Source organism: Rhincodon typus, chromosome 15 (genome assembly GCF_021869965.1).
Source record: "Rhincodon typus isolate 14 chromosome 15, sRhiTyp1.1, whole genome shotgun sequence".
Taxonomy (NCBI): domain Eukaryota; kingdom Metazoa; phylum Chordata; class Chondrichthyes; order Orectolobiformes; family Rhincodontidae; genus Rhincodon; species Rhincodon typus.
This window is the reverse complement of record NC_063346.1, coordinates 47,202,457-47,221,938: the sequence shown is the minus strand read 5'-3', so window position 1 is coordinate 47,221,938 and position 19,482 is coordinate 47,202,457. Positions and strand designations below refer to the sequence as shown.

The following is a 19,482-nucleotide window of genomic DNA, read 5'->3' as shown; positions in this document are numbered from 1 at the left end:
ATTGGTTTAATAACCTGTCAATTATTGCCATCATTAAGTCTCAGTTTCATTAATATTTTTAAACCAATACCAAAAAAAACTTGTACAAGCTTTACTGTTAAATGATCAGCAGCTATCAATGGAAACAATCCATAAATTTAATATGAATGTAGTGAGATATTATTCTAATTTTTAAAAAAATTACAAATGTATTTCAATGTAAATCAATAACTTCTAAAGAGTTCTGTCAAGTATATTTTGTATTTATTTCTTCCTTTTCTAAATAAATTATTTCAGGTCCTTTGGTTCCATTTTACCCATTGACTATTGTTGACTTACCTATGTCTGACCTGTATGTTTTCACAGCTTTGATGAGTTCTGGAATTTGAAGCATCTCCATTTCAGTCACAAGAACATCAATTTCTGAAAATTTGTCAGGCACGAGAAGTTTCCCCGTCTGAAGGAAATTTGCTGCAACATTAAATTTTAAAAACTTTCATAATTCTGATTCATTCCAATTCAGTGCAAATAAACTGAATAACTGTCAATATAAATTTTATTATACAATGTGTATTTACACAACACCTTTTACACAGAAGATGTTCCATCAGGTGTTACAGGGAGAAGAATTAATAAAAACAACAGATGATAAAGCAGGGCAAAAAGCTACATTATGTTGCTACATTCCAAAATCCCAAAATAGAGATGAATAAGACTAAAGGCAATCTTTGTACATGTACCTATTAACCTAACTAGCATACTTCAATCTGTTCAGTTTTATCATCGGTATCAAAAGATGGTGCTTGATAGGAGAAAATTTTGACAATACAAAAGTAGGTTGATAGAAGTATGAGAATTCAAGTTGGTTTTATCAGCACTGACCAGCAGACTGTGGTCTGAAGTTTATATTGTGTTGGATTCCAGCCAGCCCACGTTAAATAATGCTGTCCCACAGCAACAGCACGTTGCCAGCAGCTTTAACTATTTGAGGGTGTGACTTCTGCCCCTCAGTGGAAGTCCCACCCTCCAAAGATACAGCCAATCAACTGCAGCAGGATCAAACTCAGCACTGAGAGCTTCTAAGACTACACTTAGGTCCCAGAATGAAGACATGGATCCCAGAGAGTTAGATTTGGAGTACTGAATGTGAAGGGTTCGGGGAGCTTGTATGGGTGGATGTTAAACAATGGGTTTTGTTTGCCAAGCAGGAAATAACAAAGCAGAGGAAGGTAGCGTCTTGGGAGCAGGGAGGTTGGCACTGTTGCATACAAGGCACCCCTTTCTTCCTGCATTTTAACCAGATATGGTAAAAGGAACAGCCTTCCCACTCCTGTCCACACCATCCCATATTACGGCATTGGCAACATATGATTCAGGTAAATTGGCTTGCAGATTCCCTATGTTTCTTAGGGAAGGAAGTGTGCTCTGTATAACTACTCTGGCTCATATGAGATTCTACGTCAATGTGGTTGACTCCTTAAATGCTCTAAAATAGCCAAGCAAGCTGCTCGTTTGTACTGAACTGTAACAAAGTCAAAAAGGAAAAAAAAAATGAATTGATCGACCAGCATCAGCCTAGGCACTAGGAATAATAACAGCACAACAAATCTCATCAACCCTGCAAAGTCCTCCTTACTAACATCTAGGGGCTTTTGCCAGAATTGAGGGAACTGTCACACAAACAAATCAAGCAACAGCCTAACAAAGTCATACTCACAAAATCATACTTTCCAAACCACGTTCCTTTCATCACCATCACCAACCCTGGGTATGACCTGTTCCACTAGCGAAAGATCCAGCAGAGGAGGCAGTACAGTGGTTTACAATGGCAGGGAGTTACCCTGAGACCCCTCAACATTGACTTAGATGTGCTTATATTTTCTGCTATTGATACTTTGAAGGTTCAATTGATTAACACTCTCTTGGGTTTGTAGTGACAGCAATTAGTTTTTAAAGAAAACTACGAATAGAAAGACTTTTAAAAAGCTTTCACAGACATAGCACCATACAATTGGGATAGCTTGGTTTATACAGGATAGAGCAGCATAATGAGATATCATTGTCCATTATCCTCTTTTTCTTCCCCCTAATTCCAGTCTTTTGATTTCTGACTGTATCTTAGCTAATTCTAGCTGTGACATCTCAATTTCAGTTTCCTTTCTTCTCATTCTAAACTTTGGATAACCTACTGAAGTATTTCATCCTTACGAGATCCCGCTTTTATGTCCACCTTCAATTTATCTTCTAACTCACAGTTTGGTATTAGTGAAAGATTCTACTTCTAAAAAACTTCACAACATTCAGTGTTATATTCAAATTCCATGCTGTAAACTTGAAGACATGGATCCCAGACAGTTAGATTTGGAGTGCTGAATGTGGAGGGATCGGGGAGCTTGTGTGGTTTGATGTTAAACCACAACACAGCTGTTTTATGATCAGAACCAGCTTATGTGCATTACTTTAAAAAGGCACCAAATCCCTCTTAAATCCAATGAATTAAAATCCCAGATGACCCAATTATGATGATCCCAGTTGATGTCATTACTGAACAAGTCAGATCCCAGAATGAAATCTAGCTCATTAAATAACAGAAAAAAAGGTCTAACAAGGTGGTCTTTAACTGGAACACATGAACCCAATGCTAGATTTGCTTTTAACAGTAGAACAAAAGTTATGATACAAACTAAATGGAGATAAAATAAACGAATACTATATACAAGACAATTTTAAAGATTTTCAAACATGCACTAAAATACAATGCAATTTATCCCAGCAGCAACCTTTTTTTGTACTCAATCACCAGAGAGAATACCTCTGCCATTATGATGGTTTAATTTAAATGTTTCTTTCTATTCCTGGTCCTGAGTGTTGGATTACTTCTTCTTTGTGTAATCATGCAACTTAAACTTTCTCATATTCAAATAACTCCTTCAGTGATCTAACCAAACATTCCTGGTTTGGAACTTTCAAGTTTGACTCCTTACACTGAGGTAACCTATTTCTTAACAGTTCAAAATGATGTCCTTTCTTCAGAAGAAACTGTTTTACTCATAACTACTACCAGGGACCTCTACAAGTGGAAACCAAAAGCTTTTCAAACTATGGGAATTTCCCCTAAAATAAAATAAATGAACCTTCTAATTGAAAGCAAATGCTTCTCAAATGTTGATTTTGTCTATTTGTAAAACTCTCACAATGCCAAGAAATCTCCATTACCACTCCAGGAAATCTTCATCTCTTACTATTCTTTTTAGCAAATCAAGGCTCCAGAAATACTAACAAGTTAATCATTAAATCTCTCACATAGACCAAAATCCATCTGCCAGAAGTTCAAAATCTAACCTCTAAAATAAATGGCATTAATGAATAATATAAATAAAATTTCACACTTTACATCACATGTTGTATTCCTCATTATCAGCCAATGTAGAGACTGTATTGGCAGCTTGCAAAGGATTAAACACTTTGCCTTTTATCTATTCAAGTAAATCACTGTTACCATAATACATAATGTAAGAAAATTATGATTCTTTGTTATATCAAAAAATTGGATGAACACAATCAAGACATTTTACTCTTTGGGCCACCACTTTGGTGGTTAAATTCTAAATAATCTATCAGTTTCCAGGATGGGTGCAGTTCCAACACTGAAGCAGCTTGACACCATCAAGGACAAAGTAGCTCACTTGACTGGCAGTACATCCATAGGCATCCACACTCTCTACCACTGATGCTCAGCAGCTACAGTGTGTACTATCTACAAGATGCACTGCAGAAGTTCAAAGATTCTTAGACAGCACCTTCCAAACCCATGACCACTTCCATCTAGAAGGACAAGGGCAGCAGATACCTGGGAAACCACCACCTGCAAGTTCCCCTCCAAGCCACTCACCATCCTGACTTGGAAATATATAACCATTCCTTCACTGTTTCTGGGTCAAAATCCTGGAATTTCTTCCCTAAGGGCATGGGGGTCCATTTAGAGCATGTGGACTGCAGTGGTTCTGGAAAGCAGCTCACCACCACCTTCTCAAGGGCAACTACAAATGGGCAATAAATGCTAGCCAGCCAGTGATGCCCATGTCCCGCAAATGAATTTAAAAATAAACCTGGACAATATGCATTTTCATGAGAGATAGTAGGAACTGCCAATGCTGGAGTCTGGGATAACAAGGTGTGGAGCTGGAGGAACACAGCAGGCCGGGCAGCATCAGAGGAGTAGGAAAGCTGACGTTTCGAGTCTGGACCCTTCTTCATAATTGGGGGATGGGAAGGGGGCTCTGAAATAAATGGGGGGGAGGGGATGGTGATAGAAGGTGGATAGTGGAGCGGATAGGTGGGAGAGAAGACGGACAGGTCAAGGAGGCGGGGATGAAGCTAGTAAAGGTGAGTGTGGGTAGGAAGTGGGGGTGGGGGTTAGTCAGTGAGGTGGGAGGAGCGGATAGGTGGGAGAGCGATGACGGACAGGTGAAGGAAGTGGGGATGAGAGGGGGGCCGGTCTTGGGATGAGGTCAGGGATGGGGAGATTTTGAAGCTAGTAAAGTCCACATTGAGACCATTGGGTTGTAGGCTTCCAAGGTGGAATATGAGGTGCTGTTCCTCCAGTTTCCTGGTGGCATTGTTGTGACAGTGGAGGCAGCCCAGAATGGACATGTCATCCAGAGAGTGGGAGGGGGAGTTGAAGTGGTTCGTGACTGGGAGGTGTTCTCGTTTGTCGCAAACCAAGTGTAGGTGCTCCACAAAGCGGTCTCCGAGCCTCCGCTTGGTCTCCCCGATGTAGAGGAGACCATATCGGGAACAGTGGATACAATAAACCAAATTAGCGGATGTGCAGGTGAACATCCGTTTAATGTAGAAGGTTTTTTTGGGGCCTGGGATGGAGGTGAGGGGGAGGAAGAGGGGCAGGTGTAGCAACTCCTGTGGTTGCAGGGAAAGGTGCCAGGGTGGTGGGGCTAGTGGGGAGTGTGGAGTGGACAAGGGAGTCACGGAGATAGCAGTCCCTCCGGAAAGTAGATAAGGGTGGCGGGGTGGGGGGAATATATCCTTCATAGTGGGGTCAGATTGCAGGTGGTGGAAGTGGCGGAGAATGATGTGTTGGATCCGGAGGTTAATGGGGTAATACATGAGGTCAAGGGGAATTCTGTCTTTGTTTTTAATTGCGGGAAGGGGGTGAGAGGGCTGAGGTGTGGGAAACGCAAGAGATTCGGTCGAGGGTGTTTTTGACCACTGCGGGGCGAGGAGGGGAAACCGCAGTTCTTGAAAAACGAGTGGAACGCCTCATCTTCGGAGCAGATGCGAAGGAATTGGGAACAGGGGATCGCATTCTTGCATGAAGATGGGTGAGAGGAGGTGTAGTCTAGGTAGCTGTGGGAGTCGGTGGGCTTGAAATAGATATCAATTTCAAGGTGGTTGCCAAAGATGGAGACAGAGAGGTCCAGGAAGGAGAGAGAGGTATCAGAGATGGTCCAGGTGAACTTGAGGTTGGGCTGGAAGGTGTTCGTAAAGTTGATGAACTGTTTGAGCTCCTCATGGGAGCACGAGGCGGCGCCGGTACGCTCATCGATGTAACGGAGGAAGAGGTGGGGGATAGTGCCAGTGTAGCTGCGGAAGAGGGACTGTTCCATGTATCCTACAAAGAGGCAGGCATAGTTTGGGCCCATGCGGGTATCCATGGCCACCCCTTTCATCTGTAGGAAGTGGGAGGAGTTGAAGGAGAAGTTGTTAAGGGTAAGGATGAGTTCAGTTAGGTGGATAAGGGTGTCGGTGGAGGGGGACTGGTCGGGCCTGCGCGAGAGGAAGAAGCGGAGGGCTTTTCTGCATGGGGAATGCAAGTGTAGAGGGATCAGCTGTCCATGGTGAAGATGAGGTGTTGGGGGCCAGGGAATTGGAAGTTTTGGAGAAGGTGGAGGACGTGGGTGGTGTCCCGGACATAGGTGGGGAGTTCCTGGACCGGGGTGAGAAAATAGAGTCGAGATAAGTGGAGATATGTTCGGTATAGCAGGAGCAGGCAAAGACAATAAGTTGGCCAGAGCAGTCGGGTTTATGGATTTTGGGAAGGAGACAGAAACGGGCATTGCGGGGTTGGGAAACGATGAGGTTGGAGGCTGTGGGTGGGAGGTCAACTGAGGTGATGAGGTTATGGATGGTCTGGGAGATGATGTTTTGCAGGTCAGGGGTGGGGTCATGATCAAGGGGAGGCATCAGAGAGTTGCTCCTTTTAAATGCCTTACTACGTTTTGAACTTATAAAATTTAGGTAACTAGAATATGTTTTGCATCACTTCCAATGTAAGTTTCAACTTTTTTCCACAATTTATACCATATAGCAACATCTGCAAGTTAGAATTGAAATAACTAACAGGACTAGATATGACTGAATGCAACAGCTAAACAGGAACAGATTGTCAGCAGGACTTGCGCCACCACAGCTTACAAAACATATAGGCCTGTTTTTGCAATCTCTATCTTGTACTCAGCTGCACAAAGTTTAAATCAAACCAATTTTGTGCACAGTAATATCTCAGGGAAACTATTTGCTCCCATCTACATATTATGGATACAACTGAACTAATTGACTATGCTAACCAAGTAAGAATGGGATAGGTTAAAGAAAAATAAAATGTAACATGAGGCTTAAAGAAAGAACAATTTATTTTTCCCAAATAGTTGTACATAGCTTCACACTACTACTACAACAACTCTATCAATTTGGAGTAAGTATCACAGATGATATTCAAGTAATAGTTGTGCAAGATTCCATGAGGGATAAATTATTTTATACAATTTTCCGACTCTCGACACATACTGGAATTTCAGGGCAGAATGTAGAGTGCTAGAAGCCAGTGATGCTTTGGTAAAATGTGGGAACTGATGGCTACAGGGCAGGTCATAGGAGAAACTAGGCAAGGATTTTTCTTTGTTTAATGTAGCATCCTTCAGTTTTGTGTTGCTAAAGTAATGCCCAGATGCACCAGTCACAATTGTAATATGGCGGTCCAATCTGAACAAAAGTCAAGGGTGAAACAGAGGGTGATAGTGAAAAGTGACTGAGGAGGATTCGGCGCAATCACCACAACTGCTAGTTTCAAGAAGCAGCTGGAAACTGAAACCAGAGAGGCTGGAGAGAGGAGACAGTTACCAGAACAGGTTCAAAACTAAAGATGGAGCATTTTGGGCCTAATTTTGCATCGTAGCCTTATCTCGATCCATTACACAGGGAGTATGATGGGAACTGATTTCATGACAACACAAGTTCAAACGTGACATTTTAGACAGAAGGGCTCCTGATTGCTAAGTAGTGGTCAGGTGATTTTCTTTTTCTCCTTACCTTCAATTTCCATAATGTTTTCATACCCATAAGGTTTTAGAGTAGTGGGATTTAGGTTAATGGTAGAGTGGTACAGTACTGGGATTCAGAGTAGTACCTAGACTTTTGTTTATCCATGTGTTATTAGTATTTGTTAGTGAGAATCCGACACTAGGGGCCATCTAGATAGCTGTAAATTAAATAGATTTATCAAATTAACCAAAATACAATCTGTTATGAATGGCTCATCAGCTACATTTCTTTATAAGGAGACTGCCCCCAAAATTTCCAAAAGCACATAATTATGGGGTTGTATTTTAAATTGCTCATCAGTAAAACTATTTGCGTAAAAATCATTCAGCACTTGTGCAAAAAAGTTTATTGATTTAGTCAAGACACTGAACTTTTGAAATGCATCTTGAAGGCAACTCACGTTAAACTGGAGTAAGTTAAGATTTGAGATAATTGTCTAAACTATTCCATACTTTCAGTGCTAATTTTTTTTTTTGAATTCATTTGTGGGATGTAGGCATCGCTGGCTGGCCAGCATCTCTTGCCCGGCCAGCATCTCTTGAGAATGTGGTGGTGAGCTGTCTTCTTGAACCACTGCAGTCCTCCTGCTGTGGGTTGACCTACAATGCTATTAGGGAGAGAATTCCAGGAATTTGACCCAGTGCCAGTGAAGGAACGAAGATATATTTCCAAGTCAGGATAATGAGTGACTTAGAGGGGAACTTGGAGGTGATGGTGTTCCCATATGTCTGATGCCCTGGTCCTTCTACATGGAAGCGGTCGTGGGTTTGGAAGGTGCTGTCTGAGGATCTTTGGTGAATTTCTGCAGTGCATCTTGTAGATAGTATGCACTGCTGCTACTGAGCGTTGGTGGTGGGAGTGAATGCTTATGGATGTAGTGCCAATCAAGTGGGCTGCTTTGTCCTGGATGGTGTCAAGCTTCTTGAGTGTTGTTGGGCTGCACTCATCCAAGCAAGTGGGGAGTATTCCATCACACTCCTGACTTGTGCCTTGTAGCTGACGGTCAGGCTTTCAGAAGTCAGGAGGTGAGTTACTTGCCACAGTATTCCTAGCTTCTGGCCTGCTCTTGTAGCCACTGTGTTAATGTGTTGAGTCCAGTTGAGTTTCTGGTTAATGGTAACCCCAAGGATATTGATAGTGGGGGATTCAGCGATGGTAACACCATTGAATGTCAAGGGACGGTGGTTAGATTGTCTCTTATTGGTGAAAGCCATAGCCTGGAATTTGTGTGGCGCAAATGTCACTTGCCACTTGTCAGCCCAATTTATAAACTTATAAATTTTTAATGGGTTGGAATAGATGAATGAGGATGATCCTGAAATATTATAGCTCTGACTAATGAGGAAAGTCAAAGTTAACTTTCTTTCATCCAATGTAAAGAAGTTTAAGTATAAATATCTTGCATTGAGAGACATCAATGATCAAAAATGGCACAATTAACTAGATTATGAACAAATAAGTACAGAACATGTCAAATTAATATGCCCCAATAACAACATGAAAGTCGTAGATTTTTCCCACAGATTAGGTACAGACCTTTTAACACAAAGAATTCCAGTAACAGAAATTAGGGAGGTAGAAGAGAATATTTTCAAATTGCCTATTTTTATATACAATGCAATATTAGTATATCACAGGTGACGACTAATCTACCTATATATCGGAAATTACTCCATCCAATTTCTATGAGGACAACTCCCTCACATAGCCACAGCAGATTATCATCATTGATTAAAGCAGGGTATTTCTTCACTAGGTCTAAAGGAAGAAAATACCAGTGCACCTCTTCTTCAGTATCCAACAAAGGTGTGTCAATCAGTCCTAAAGGAGCTTTATCAGGTAATCCTAAAACAAAGTAAAACATTGTTTTAATTTTCTTGAAACAAAATGCATTTCCGATTGATACTTATGCCACTTTGCAAAATATTTACAAACTTATGTTTTCAAAAACTTTCTTGTGTGTATAATAGTTAAATGGGCCACAGAGATATGTTATGGAGTTACAAAGGCTAAGAAGGACCTATGCTGGACTTCTTGTGTGCTGAATATGTTTACTTATTAATTTGCTTACTTCTTGCAACAATGGAAAGATTATTTTAACCAGACTGAATGGTTAAATGAAGGCCTGGCCAGCAAAACATTAAGTTGATGGGTTTATAAAGCTAATTGCTACAACAATTTAAAGTTTAGTTAGAATTGAAGACTAACCATTAAATGTAATTTTATTTGCCATGGTAAAGAAGAGATCAACATGTTTGTAATTGTGACTATGTATTTCTGGGATTTTGCTTTTAAGTGAAAAAGGAGAAATGTTTCATTGAAAGCCAAGGAACTAAATGGTAAAAATTGTAGTCTTCTTCATATATCTCTTCAGAATCAGTTTTACATCTTCATTTTTTTATTAATAAACACTAATCAGATAGAATATAGTTACCTGAATAAATAAAAGTCTCAAATAAGAAATCAAAGTGGACACAGCTTAAACTGGGATTTTCCCGACAGGACAATGTGCACAAGGGAAAACCATGGTCTGGGTAAGAAATACCACTGAATGTTATGGGAACTGTCAATTAGCAGTTGGCAGCACCAAAATTCAGTGGAGGCCGCGGCTGCTGTCAGGACTTCCTGGATAGTCGATCACTAATGAGAAACATAAATATTGGTTTATGGAAATTTCTAGGATTGGAGTTCATAAGGAAAGATATTTAGAAGTGAGAACAGGGGGTCGGCTTTCACCAGCAAACACTTGGTCTGGATCAATTCTTTCTGTCTTGCACAAATTAGCATAGATCAAAGGTCCCCACCTTTACCAACGTCACCCCCATCCCCACCCAGACTGATTCTCCTGCCTCTATCATGCCCTGCCCAGAGGTACATAACTGATAAGCTGAATGAGCCTGTTAAACGGTCACGTAAAGGCCACAATTGGGAAGGTTGTCGAGCTTGGGACTTACTGCCCAGAAATGAATTAGATCCAGGTTGAGAATGTGGTAGGGTTCTGGCCCTCCATCATCCTACATAACTAAGTTCATTTACCACTTTCAGGCCTGCCACCTCCAAGACCAGAAGATGGGGTGCTTTGAAAACAAGTATTTTCCATTCTCTTGCAGTCTTCCAAATGGAACTTTAGTGAGGGACTACAGTTACCATTTTAATTTTAAAAATCAAAAAAATGAAAAAGAGAATTCTCAGTTTTATCAAAACTATTTTTTTCGCCTGTCAGTATTGAGGTTAGTTGCATAGAATTGTGTGTACAGCATACAAACAGTCCATTTGACCCAATTGATCTAGTCATAATTTTTTATTTACATAAGCTTCTTCCCACCATACTTGACCTAATCCTATTAGGTTCTATTCCTGTTCTCATGTATTTACTGTCCATCTCCTTAATTGTGTCTATGTTCTTCAACTCTTTTATGCATTATCAAGTACAACATTACAACTATTAACTGGATTAAACAGTTTATCCTGAATTCCCTATTGGATACTTAAGTGATTATTTTATACAAGACTTCCCTGTTTGCTGTTATAATCCTTGCTCATTCCCCACATGCAGAAACATTTTTTCTACTGCCATCCTGTCAAACACCCTCACAATTTTTAAAGATCTTCATAGAAGAGATTAATCTTCATAGAATCCCTACAGTGTGGAAACAGGCCCTTCGGTCCAACAAGTCCACACCGATCCTCAGTGCATCCCACCCAGACCCATCCCCCTATAACCCATCTAAGCTACACATCCCTGAACACTACGGGCAATTTAGCATGGCCAATCCACCTAACCTGCACATCTTTGGACTGTGGGAGGAAACCGGAGCACCTGGAGGAAACCCACGCAGACACAGGGAGAACGTGCAAACTCCACACAGACAGACCCCCGAGGCTGGAATCGAACCTGGGTCCCTGGTGCTGTGAGGCAGCAGTGCTAACCACTGTGCCACTTTTTTTTTTTAAAGAGAGAATATCCAGTTTTCAGTCCTTCCAAGTAGCTTTAACCTCTATTTTCCTTATCATCCTTGTAAAGCTACATCTTTTCCATTGCCTCTGTATACCTTTTGGAATATGGAGGGCAACACTGTATATGATATTCCAAAAATAAATATGGGGGGAGAAACCAGATACATCTTAGTATTAAGGTATATTAATTCTTCTACTCACAAAGATATTCCAAGTTAGCTGTGTTGTTCAGATGTTGCCCACATTTCAAAATAATCAATAGTGAACACACCATGTTACTTACAAGTTTCAGAATTGTGAGAATGGGTGGAAAAAAAACCATGCAAAAAGTACAGTAGGAGATTCAGGAATAATTTATTGATTTTGGGAAAATCAAATTTCTTCATACATGTCCTAAAAGGGTATTAACAGCTTCTTTGGCTAAATAGATGTCACCCTGGCAGCGCACACACTTCAGGTTCAAGTTTCAATCCAGGGTTTGATCACATAATGTAGAACACCAGTGTATGAAATACTACATCATTTTCTGAGGTGTTGGTCTTCAGATTAGACATTAAACTTAGGTTGAATCTTTCTCTTCAAGTAAATACGAAATATTCAAACAAAGTTTCGTGAGAAGAGCAGAATCAACATGACTAAGAACATTTCACCTACATCATACAATCAAAGTTTACATGGTCTTATGAAAGGATCATTATGTTTCACAAATTCAAAATTTTTTTGAGAATGTAGCCGTAGAATAGATAAAGAAGAACGAGTACATGCAGCATATAGTTGCTTAGAACTGCAGAACTTGGGTATTGCTGAAGGCAGATGTTCTAGCTGCTTTTCATCATGCACTTGTCAGGACAATTCACAATAAACAGCAAAGGGAAAACAACGTATATACAGCATAAAATGAGTGTGCTGATTGGTTGGCAAGCAGAAATAGATTAATAGAGGCACTGCCATGAGAATTCACTAATTAATGATGACTGACAGTTAACTGTAAGGCTTTATTTAAATTTAAAATAAACAGGTTAAAACAAGACTCTGATTAGTCAAGGCATTGCCCAGAGAAATGAACAAGTGAATGGTTGTCACCTATTTTCTTCTTTTTAACCAGGCACAATGCAGAACAGTGCAGAGAACAGGGACCTTGTATTAGTGTACATAGCTTCTAGTACACACAAGTAAGCTAAACTGCAAGTCTGCCTGACAATCCTAAATTGGTTGTCAGCATAATTCGTCACTCAGGATTGTGTAGCAAATGTCCAGTTATGGAATCACATCTGCTGCTGCACACAGAGCTTTGAAAGTACAGGCTGTGTGGGTACAGTCAGTATATTGCTTGGTGCAATCAGCCAAAGGCATATGCCGTCTGAAGTGTTCCATAAACTGTAAAACCATCAGATATAGTAGCAGAATTAGACAATTCAGCCTATCCTCCTGCGTTCTCCCATAATTCCCTTACTAATCAAGAACCTATCACTGTCTTAAAGGTATCACAAGAACCTATCACTGACTTAGCCTCCACAGCCTTCTGTGGCAATGAATTCCACAGATTTACCTCCCTCTGGCTGAAGAAATTCTTTTTCATCTTAGTTCTAAAGGGCTGTAGCTTCACTCTGAGGCTGTGCTCTCAGGTCTAGTCTCTCCTACTAGTGAAAACGTCTTCTCCACATCCACTCTATACAGGTCTCTCACTATTCTGCAAGTTTCATCGAGAACCCCTCAGCCTTCTAAACTGTTATCAAGTGCAGACCCAGAGTCCTCAATCACTCTTCATATGACAAGCCCTTCATTCCCAGGAGCATTCTTATAAGCCTCCTCTGAACCCCACCCAAGGTCAGCAAATCCATCCTTAATATGGAGCCCAAAGGTGCCAGCTGAATCTACGTTAACTTTAAGAGAATCCTGAACTAGATCTCCCAAGTCCTTGTGCTTCAGATTTCTGAAGATTTTCCCCATTTAGAAAATAGTCTATTTTTGCTACCAAAATGCAAAACTTCATACTTTCTCCACATTGCATTCCATCTGCCACTTTTTTGCCCAATCTCCTCACCTGTCCAGGTCCTTCTGCAGCCTCCCCGCTTCCTCAATACTAGTTGTCCCTTCAACAAATTTTGTATTATACTTTTTTTAAAATCAGAAAAATGTCCCAGTTTTGGGGACATTTGGCCTACATACCTAGCATTACACTGGCAGTGAAATTCATATATCATATTTCTCATTTGTGAGATAGGTAGAACAACATTTTGGCTTGGCAGCAAAATCATGTTAGTGACAGAGACTAATTGTATTACTACTGCATTGTAGCAACATGAAACAACTGGAGTCACCCATTGCTCAAATGTTTGGACACCTTACTTAGGGTAGTTTGGAGGCAGACTAGGAACCTTTCAGCACCAAAAGTATTGGCCTTGTGCCTGTTCATGGTTTTGCATTATACACAGCAAGAAATCCAATCAGGATAACAATTATATTGCAGATAGATTTAATGTACATAATTTCAGCTACAAACCAGTAGTGAACAAATGGCTCAGATCCTATTTATAAGGTAAATTTAAAAGAACATCCTTACAATGTGTGGAACTGTAGGAATCCCAATATGTATACGACCAGTGAAGGCAATTTTGTGAAAGTTTCCTTCAGATTTGCAAAGACAATACAGTACTTGTATTGCAATGTTTCACAAATGTAACACTCAAAGAAGCCACATACATCACGACGATCTAGTCCTGCTGCCATTGTTTGAACCAGTATTCATTGAACACAGTTGCCAAGTTGCTGAGTTCAAATGTTCGGTTTTAACAACACTGTGTATGCCCAAATAGATAGCATATCACAGAAGCTTTTGGGGTTCCATGGAACTCTTGCACATCTCCAATATGTAGATAATGTTTGCTATACTTGAATCTGCAGTTGCATGTAAGAATTTCCATGCACATCTTAATGGTCTCAATCTACACTCAAATTCACCTGTGAAATGGAGGAATCACATACACGCCCTTCTCTTAATGTGCTCATTGTGAAATTAGCCTGTGTTTTCTCTACTACCATCTACTGCAAATCTACCTTCCCTGGTCAGTATTCGCATAGTGATTCAACTGTTCCGAGTTATAAATTAGCAAGCTCATAAATAGAGCCGGAGCCATTTGTTCACTATGCAATCTTGATTCTCAAATAGGTTACATCAAAGCCATCATGCAAAACAATGTACCCTGATCAGATCTGAAAAGTGCCCAGTCTCCCTCAGATTACCCAGGTAGTCTAAAAGGTCAAAAAAGACATTCTGCCTTTTATATAGATTAGTAATGTGGCATATCAATTTCGGTGTCAATGTGATATTAGGTACGTAGGCCATACGTTCTAAAGACTGACAGAACATATTAAACAACATATCCTTTCAACTGTTCTCAATAAGCAAGGTACTGACTGTATCCAACCAGCCCATGCTTGCAAAATTCAAGTGTCAAACATTAGATACATTTCCACAATTGGACAATATTTGCCAAATAACCTTGCGTGTGAGGAGAAATACATTGTCAACAATATAGAATTGACAGTCAGTTTTGCAGATTGGCACATTTGCATCCACTGGCAGCTGCATACATTAATACACTGCCTTGTTCTTGTAGATAAAAAGAAAATGTACACATGCTGCACCTGTTCCATTGCAATAGAATAGGTGACAGCCATTCACTCATTTACTTCTCAGTATAATTCTTTAACTAGAGTCAACCTTCCTTATTTAAAATTTAAACATAGTTTGGCAGTTAACTGTCAATCATTAACTGGTGCACTCTCCATGGCAACACCTCCAAAGTCCACTTACCAACCAATCAACACACTCCTCTACTCCTGTTTTCCCTTTACTTTGCTATTCCATGTGAATTTTTTCTGATGAGTGCAAAACAAGGCTTTTAACAAATTCTTTTAACAGCAATACTCACGATGTTGTATACTTGGATTTCCAAAGGGCATTTGATAAGGTGCCACATACAAAGTTAATACACAAGATAAGGACTCAAAGTTGGGGTTGATAGATTTGCATGGACAGAGTGGTGATTAACAAACAGGAATCTAACAGTAAGATAAATAGGCCACTTTCAAATTGTAAGGCTGTGACTAGTGAAGTGCCATAAGGATCACTGTTGAGGTATATGCTGTTTACTATATATATTAGTGACTTAAATGAAGAGACAGCGAGTAATATATTTAATTTTGCTGACAAAACAAAATTAGGTAGAAAGTAAGATGTGAGGAAGATACAGAGGATGCAAAGAAATATGGTTGAGTTAAGCGAGTGGGAAACATGGCAAGATGAATCATGTTGAAGTGTGAGGTATTCACTTAAGGTAATAAGAAAAGAAAGCAGAATATTTTTAAAAATGAGGAAAACTTGTAAATGTTAATATTCTAAGGACCTAGCTCCCTGAAGTGTCATTGCAGGACTTTGTCACTCTTCATACCTGTCATTTGTGCCAATATGGACAATGACTTCTGTTTACCCTCCAATTTCAGGATGCCCTGTACCTGCTCAGAGACATCCACGATCCTGGCACGAGGAAGCAACATACCTTCCTGGAGTTTCTCTTGTGGCCACAGAAACATCTATCTGTGTCCCTGACAATCAACTCTCCAATTACTTTTGGTCCACTATGCTTTGTCCTTGTCCTCTACAGCAGGGCCTGTTGTGGTGCCAGTACACTGGCTGTTGCTGCTGTCATCTGATGGGACAAAGTCCTGCACTGACACGTCAGGGAGCTAGGTAGTAAACCAAAAAGAAGGACCTCAGGGTAGTAATCTCACATAATACTGAGGCTAGGAACAGCGGCAAAAGTACAATTGAACGCATGGCTAAAGAGCTAGTGTATGAGGGAGGTCTTCAGAAATGTGAACATTGAGATTGCCTTCCAGGGAAAGTGGGATCTGTACAAGAAGGATGGGTTGCACTAATATCCTAGCAGCGAGGTTTGATAGGTCCACTTGGGAGGGTTTAAATTCGCGTGGGAAGCGGAGGGGCAGGTCAGTTAGTATAGAGATTGTGGAAGAGCTTAAAACTAATGTAAATATAGGTAAGAGGAAGTACAGTCAGGGAGAGGTTGCTGAGCTCAGCGGAACTGGAGGCTTGGACTCTATTTGCCTCAATGCAAGAAGTATAAGATATGAGAAGGATGAACGTAGAGCCTGGATTAATGCATGCAATTAAGATGTTGTTGCAATCACAGAGATGTGGTTAAAAGAAGGATAGGGCTGGATGCATAATGTTCTGGATTATCAATGTTTTAGATGAGACAGAGGAAGCAAAAGAGGGAGGGGAGTTGCATACGGGGCCTGGTATTAGGAAATGAGACCAGCCAGGCGATCAAAGTTTCAATGGGAGACCTTTTTGGGAATACTGATCATAATTCCGTAAGTTTTCTGACACTTATGGATAAGGACAAGTTTAGATCCCGGATAAAGGTGTTAAATTGGGGAAGGGCCAACTATAACTGAATTAGGCAACAATTGGAGAATTGATTGGGAGCAGCTGTTTGAAGGTAAGACCACATCTGACATATGGAAGTCTTTTAAAGACCAGTTGATTAGAGTGCAGAACAGGCATGTTCCTATGAAAATAAAGGACAGGAATGGCAGGATTCGGGAACCACGGATGACAGGAGAAATTATCAGCTTAGTCAAAAGAAAAAAAGAAATATACCTAAGATCTAGGCAATTAAAAACAGACAAAGTCCTTGAAGAATATAGAGAAAGTAAGAAGATGCTCAAATGGGGATTTAGGAGGGCTAAAAGAGACATGAAAAGTCCTTGGCCAGCTGAGTTAAGAAGAATTCCAAGGCATTTTATACATATATTAGGACAAGAGGTTAGCCAGGGAAAGAGTAGGCCCATCAAGGATAAAGAGGAAGGTTGTGTGTGACAGCAGAGGAAATGGGTCAAATCTTTAATTAGTACATTACATCGGTATTGACCAAAGAGATGGATGCTGAGTTTCAGGAAAGGTGTGTGAATACCCACAGGCAGGTCAACATAATGAAGGAGAAGGTGTTGGGTACCTTGAAATATATTAAGGCAGACAAGTCCCCAGGGCTAGATGGGATATATCCCAGGATAACGTGAGCGGCAAGAGAGGAAACAGCTGGGGCTTTAACAGATATCTTTGTATCCTCTGACTTCTGGCGAGGTTCCAGGGGACTGGAGAATGGCCAATGTTGTTCCTTTGTTTAAGAAGGGGAACAGCGATAATCCAGGTAATTACACGGTGGTGAGCCTGATGTCATGGTGAGGAAACTGTTGGCGAAGATACTGAGAGATGGGATCTATTCACATTTGGAAGCGAATGGACTTGTTAGTGATAGGCAGCATGCGTTTGTGAGGGGAAGATCACATCTCACCAACCTGATTGAGATTTTTTGAGGTGGCAACAAGAATGATTGATGAGGGAAAAGCAGTGGATGTTGTCTACATGGACTTCAGTAAGGCATTTGATAAGGTACTTCATGACAGGCTGGTACAAAAGGTATGGTCTCATGGTGAGCTGGCTAAATGGCTACAAAGTTGGCTTGGTCATAGAAGGCAGACTGTAGCAGTGGAAGGATGTTTTTCAGAATGGAGATCAGTAACTAGTGGTGTTCCATGGGGATCAGTGCTGGGACCTTTGTTGTTTGTAATATCTAGAAATGATCTGGAGAAAAATGTACTTGGTCTGATTAGTAAGTTTATGGATGACACCAAAACTGGTGGAGTTGCAGATAGTGAGGGGGATTGTCAAAGCACACAGCTGGATACCAACAGATTATAGATTTGGGCAGAGAAATGGCAGGTGAGTTTAATCCAGACAAATGTAAGGTGATACATTCTGGAAAATCAAATTCAGGTGCGAATTATATAATAAATGACACAACCCTTAGAATCATTGACATACAAAGGAATCTGGCCTTACAGTCCACAGATCCCTGAAAGTGGCAACACAGGTGATCAGGCGGTCAAGAAGGCATACAGCGTGCTTGCCTTCACTGGCTGTGGCGTCAAATTTAAAAGTTGGCAACAAAAACAAAGTTGCTGGAAAAGCTCAACAGGTCTGGCAGCATCTGTGAAGGAAAAAACAGAGTTAACGTTTCGGGTCTGGTGACCTTTCCTCAGAACTGATGGTGGCTAGGAAAACATCAGTTTATATGTAGAAAATAGGGTAGTGGGTGAGATAGGGAGTAAACAATAGGATAGAGCCTTAAGAGAGAGAAAGACAGTTGGACAGACAAAGGAATGGATAACAATCAGGCTGGGAGGGTGAATAGCTGTTAGTAGGGACTGTTAGTGACTAACAACAGGTAGTGTAATGGCAGGCTATGTGATAACAAGGCCTGTTGTGTGTAGGGGGCTGGGACATGGGAGAGTTTAAGCCCTAAAATTATTGAACTTGATATTGAGTCCGGAGGGCTGCAGGGTCCCCAAGCGGAAAATGAAGTGTTGTTCTTCCAGCTTGTGTTGAGCTTCACTGGAACACTGCAGCAAGCCAGAGACAGAGGGGTTGGCCAGGGAACAGGGTGGTGCATTAAAGTAGCAGGCAACAGGTAGTTCAGGGTCTTTTTTGTGAGCAGAACGTTGATGTTCTGCAAAGCGGTCACCCAGTCTACGCTTTGTTTCCCTAATGTAGAGGAGACCACATTGTGAGCAGCGAATGCAGTAGACTAGATTCTGGGAAGTGCAGGTGAAGTGTTGCTTCACCTGGAAGGTAGATTTGGGCCCTTAGATACTGGGGAGGGAGGAGGTGTTGCACCTTTGCCGGTTACAGGGGAAGGTGCCATAAGACTGTTTGGGGGGGGGGGGGGGGGGTTGGGGATGAGGGATGGGTGGACAGGGTGTCCGGGGGGAACGGTCCCTGCGGGAGGCAGACAAGGGAGGGGAGGGGAATGTGTGTCTGGTGGTGGCGGAAATGGCGTCTGATGATCTTCTACATGTGGATGCTGGTGGGGTGGTAGGTAAGGACAAGGGAAACCCTATCGCTGTTGCGGGAGGGAAGAGAAGGGGTGAGAGCGGAAGTGCAGGAGATGGGTTGGATCCGATTGAGGGCACTGTTGACAACGGTGCTGGGGAATCCTCGGTTGAGGAAGAAGGTGGGCATTTCAGAGGCTCCCTTGTCGAAGCTGTCCTCATCTGAACATATACGATGGAGACGGAGGAACTGACAGAATGGAATGGAGTCTTTGAAGGAAGTGTGGTGTG

The 19,482-nt window shown here is 41.2% G+C and overlaps 1 protein-coding gene across 1 annotated transcript in view; it reads right to left on the bottom strand.

Annotated features, from left to right (window-relative positions):
- The window catches only part of LOC109916435 (BTB/POZ domain-containing protein KCTD19-like), a 100,912-nt gene that overhangs the window by 71,870 nt on the left and 9,560 nt on the right, over positions 1-19,482 (bottom strand). Inside the window, 2 exon segments of the mRNA XM_048605999.1 lie at positions 319-450; positions 8,971-9,162. Of these exon segments, the coding sequence (XP_048461956.1) occupies positions 319-450; positions 8,971-9,162 (324 nt within the window).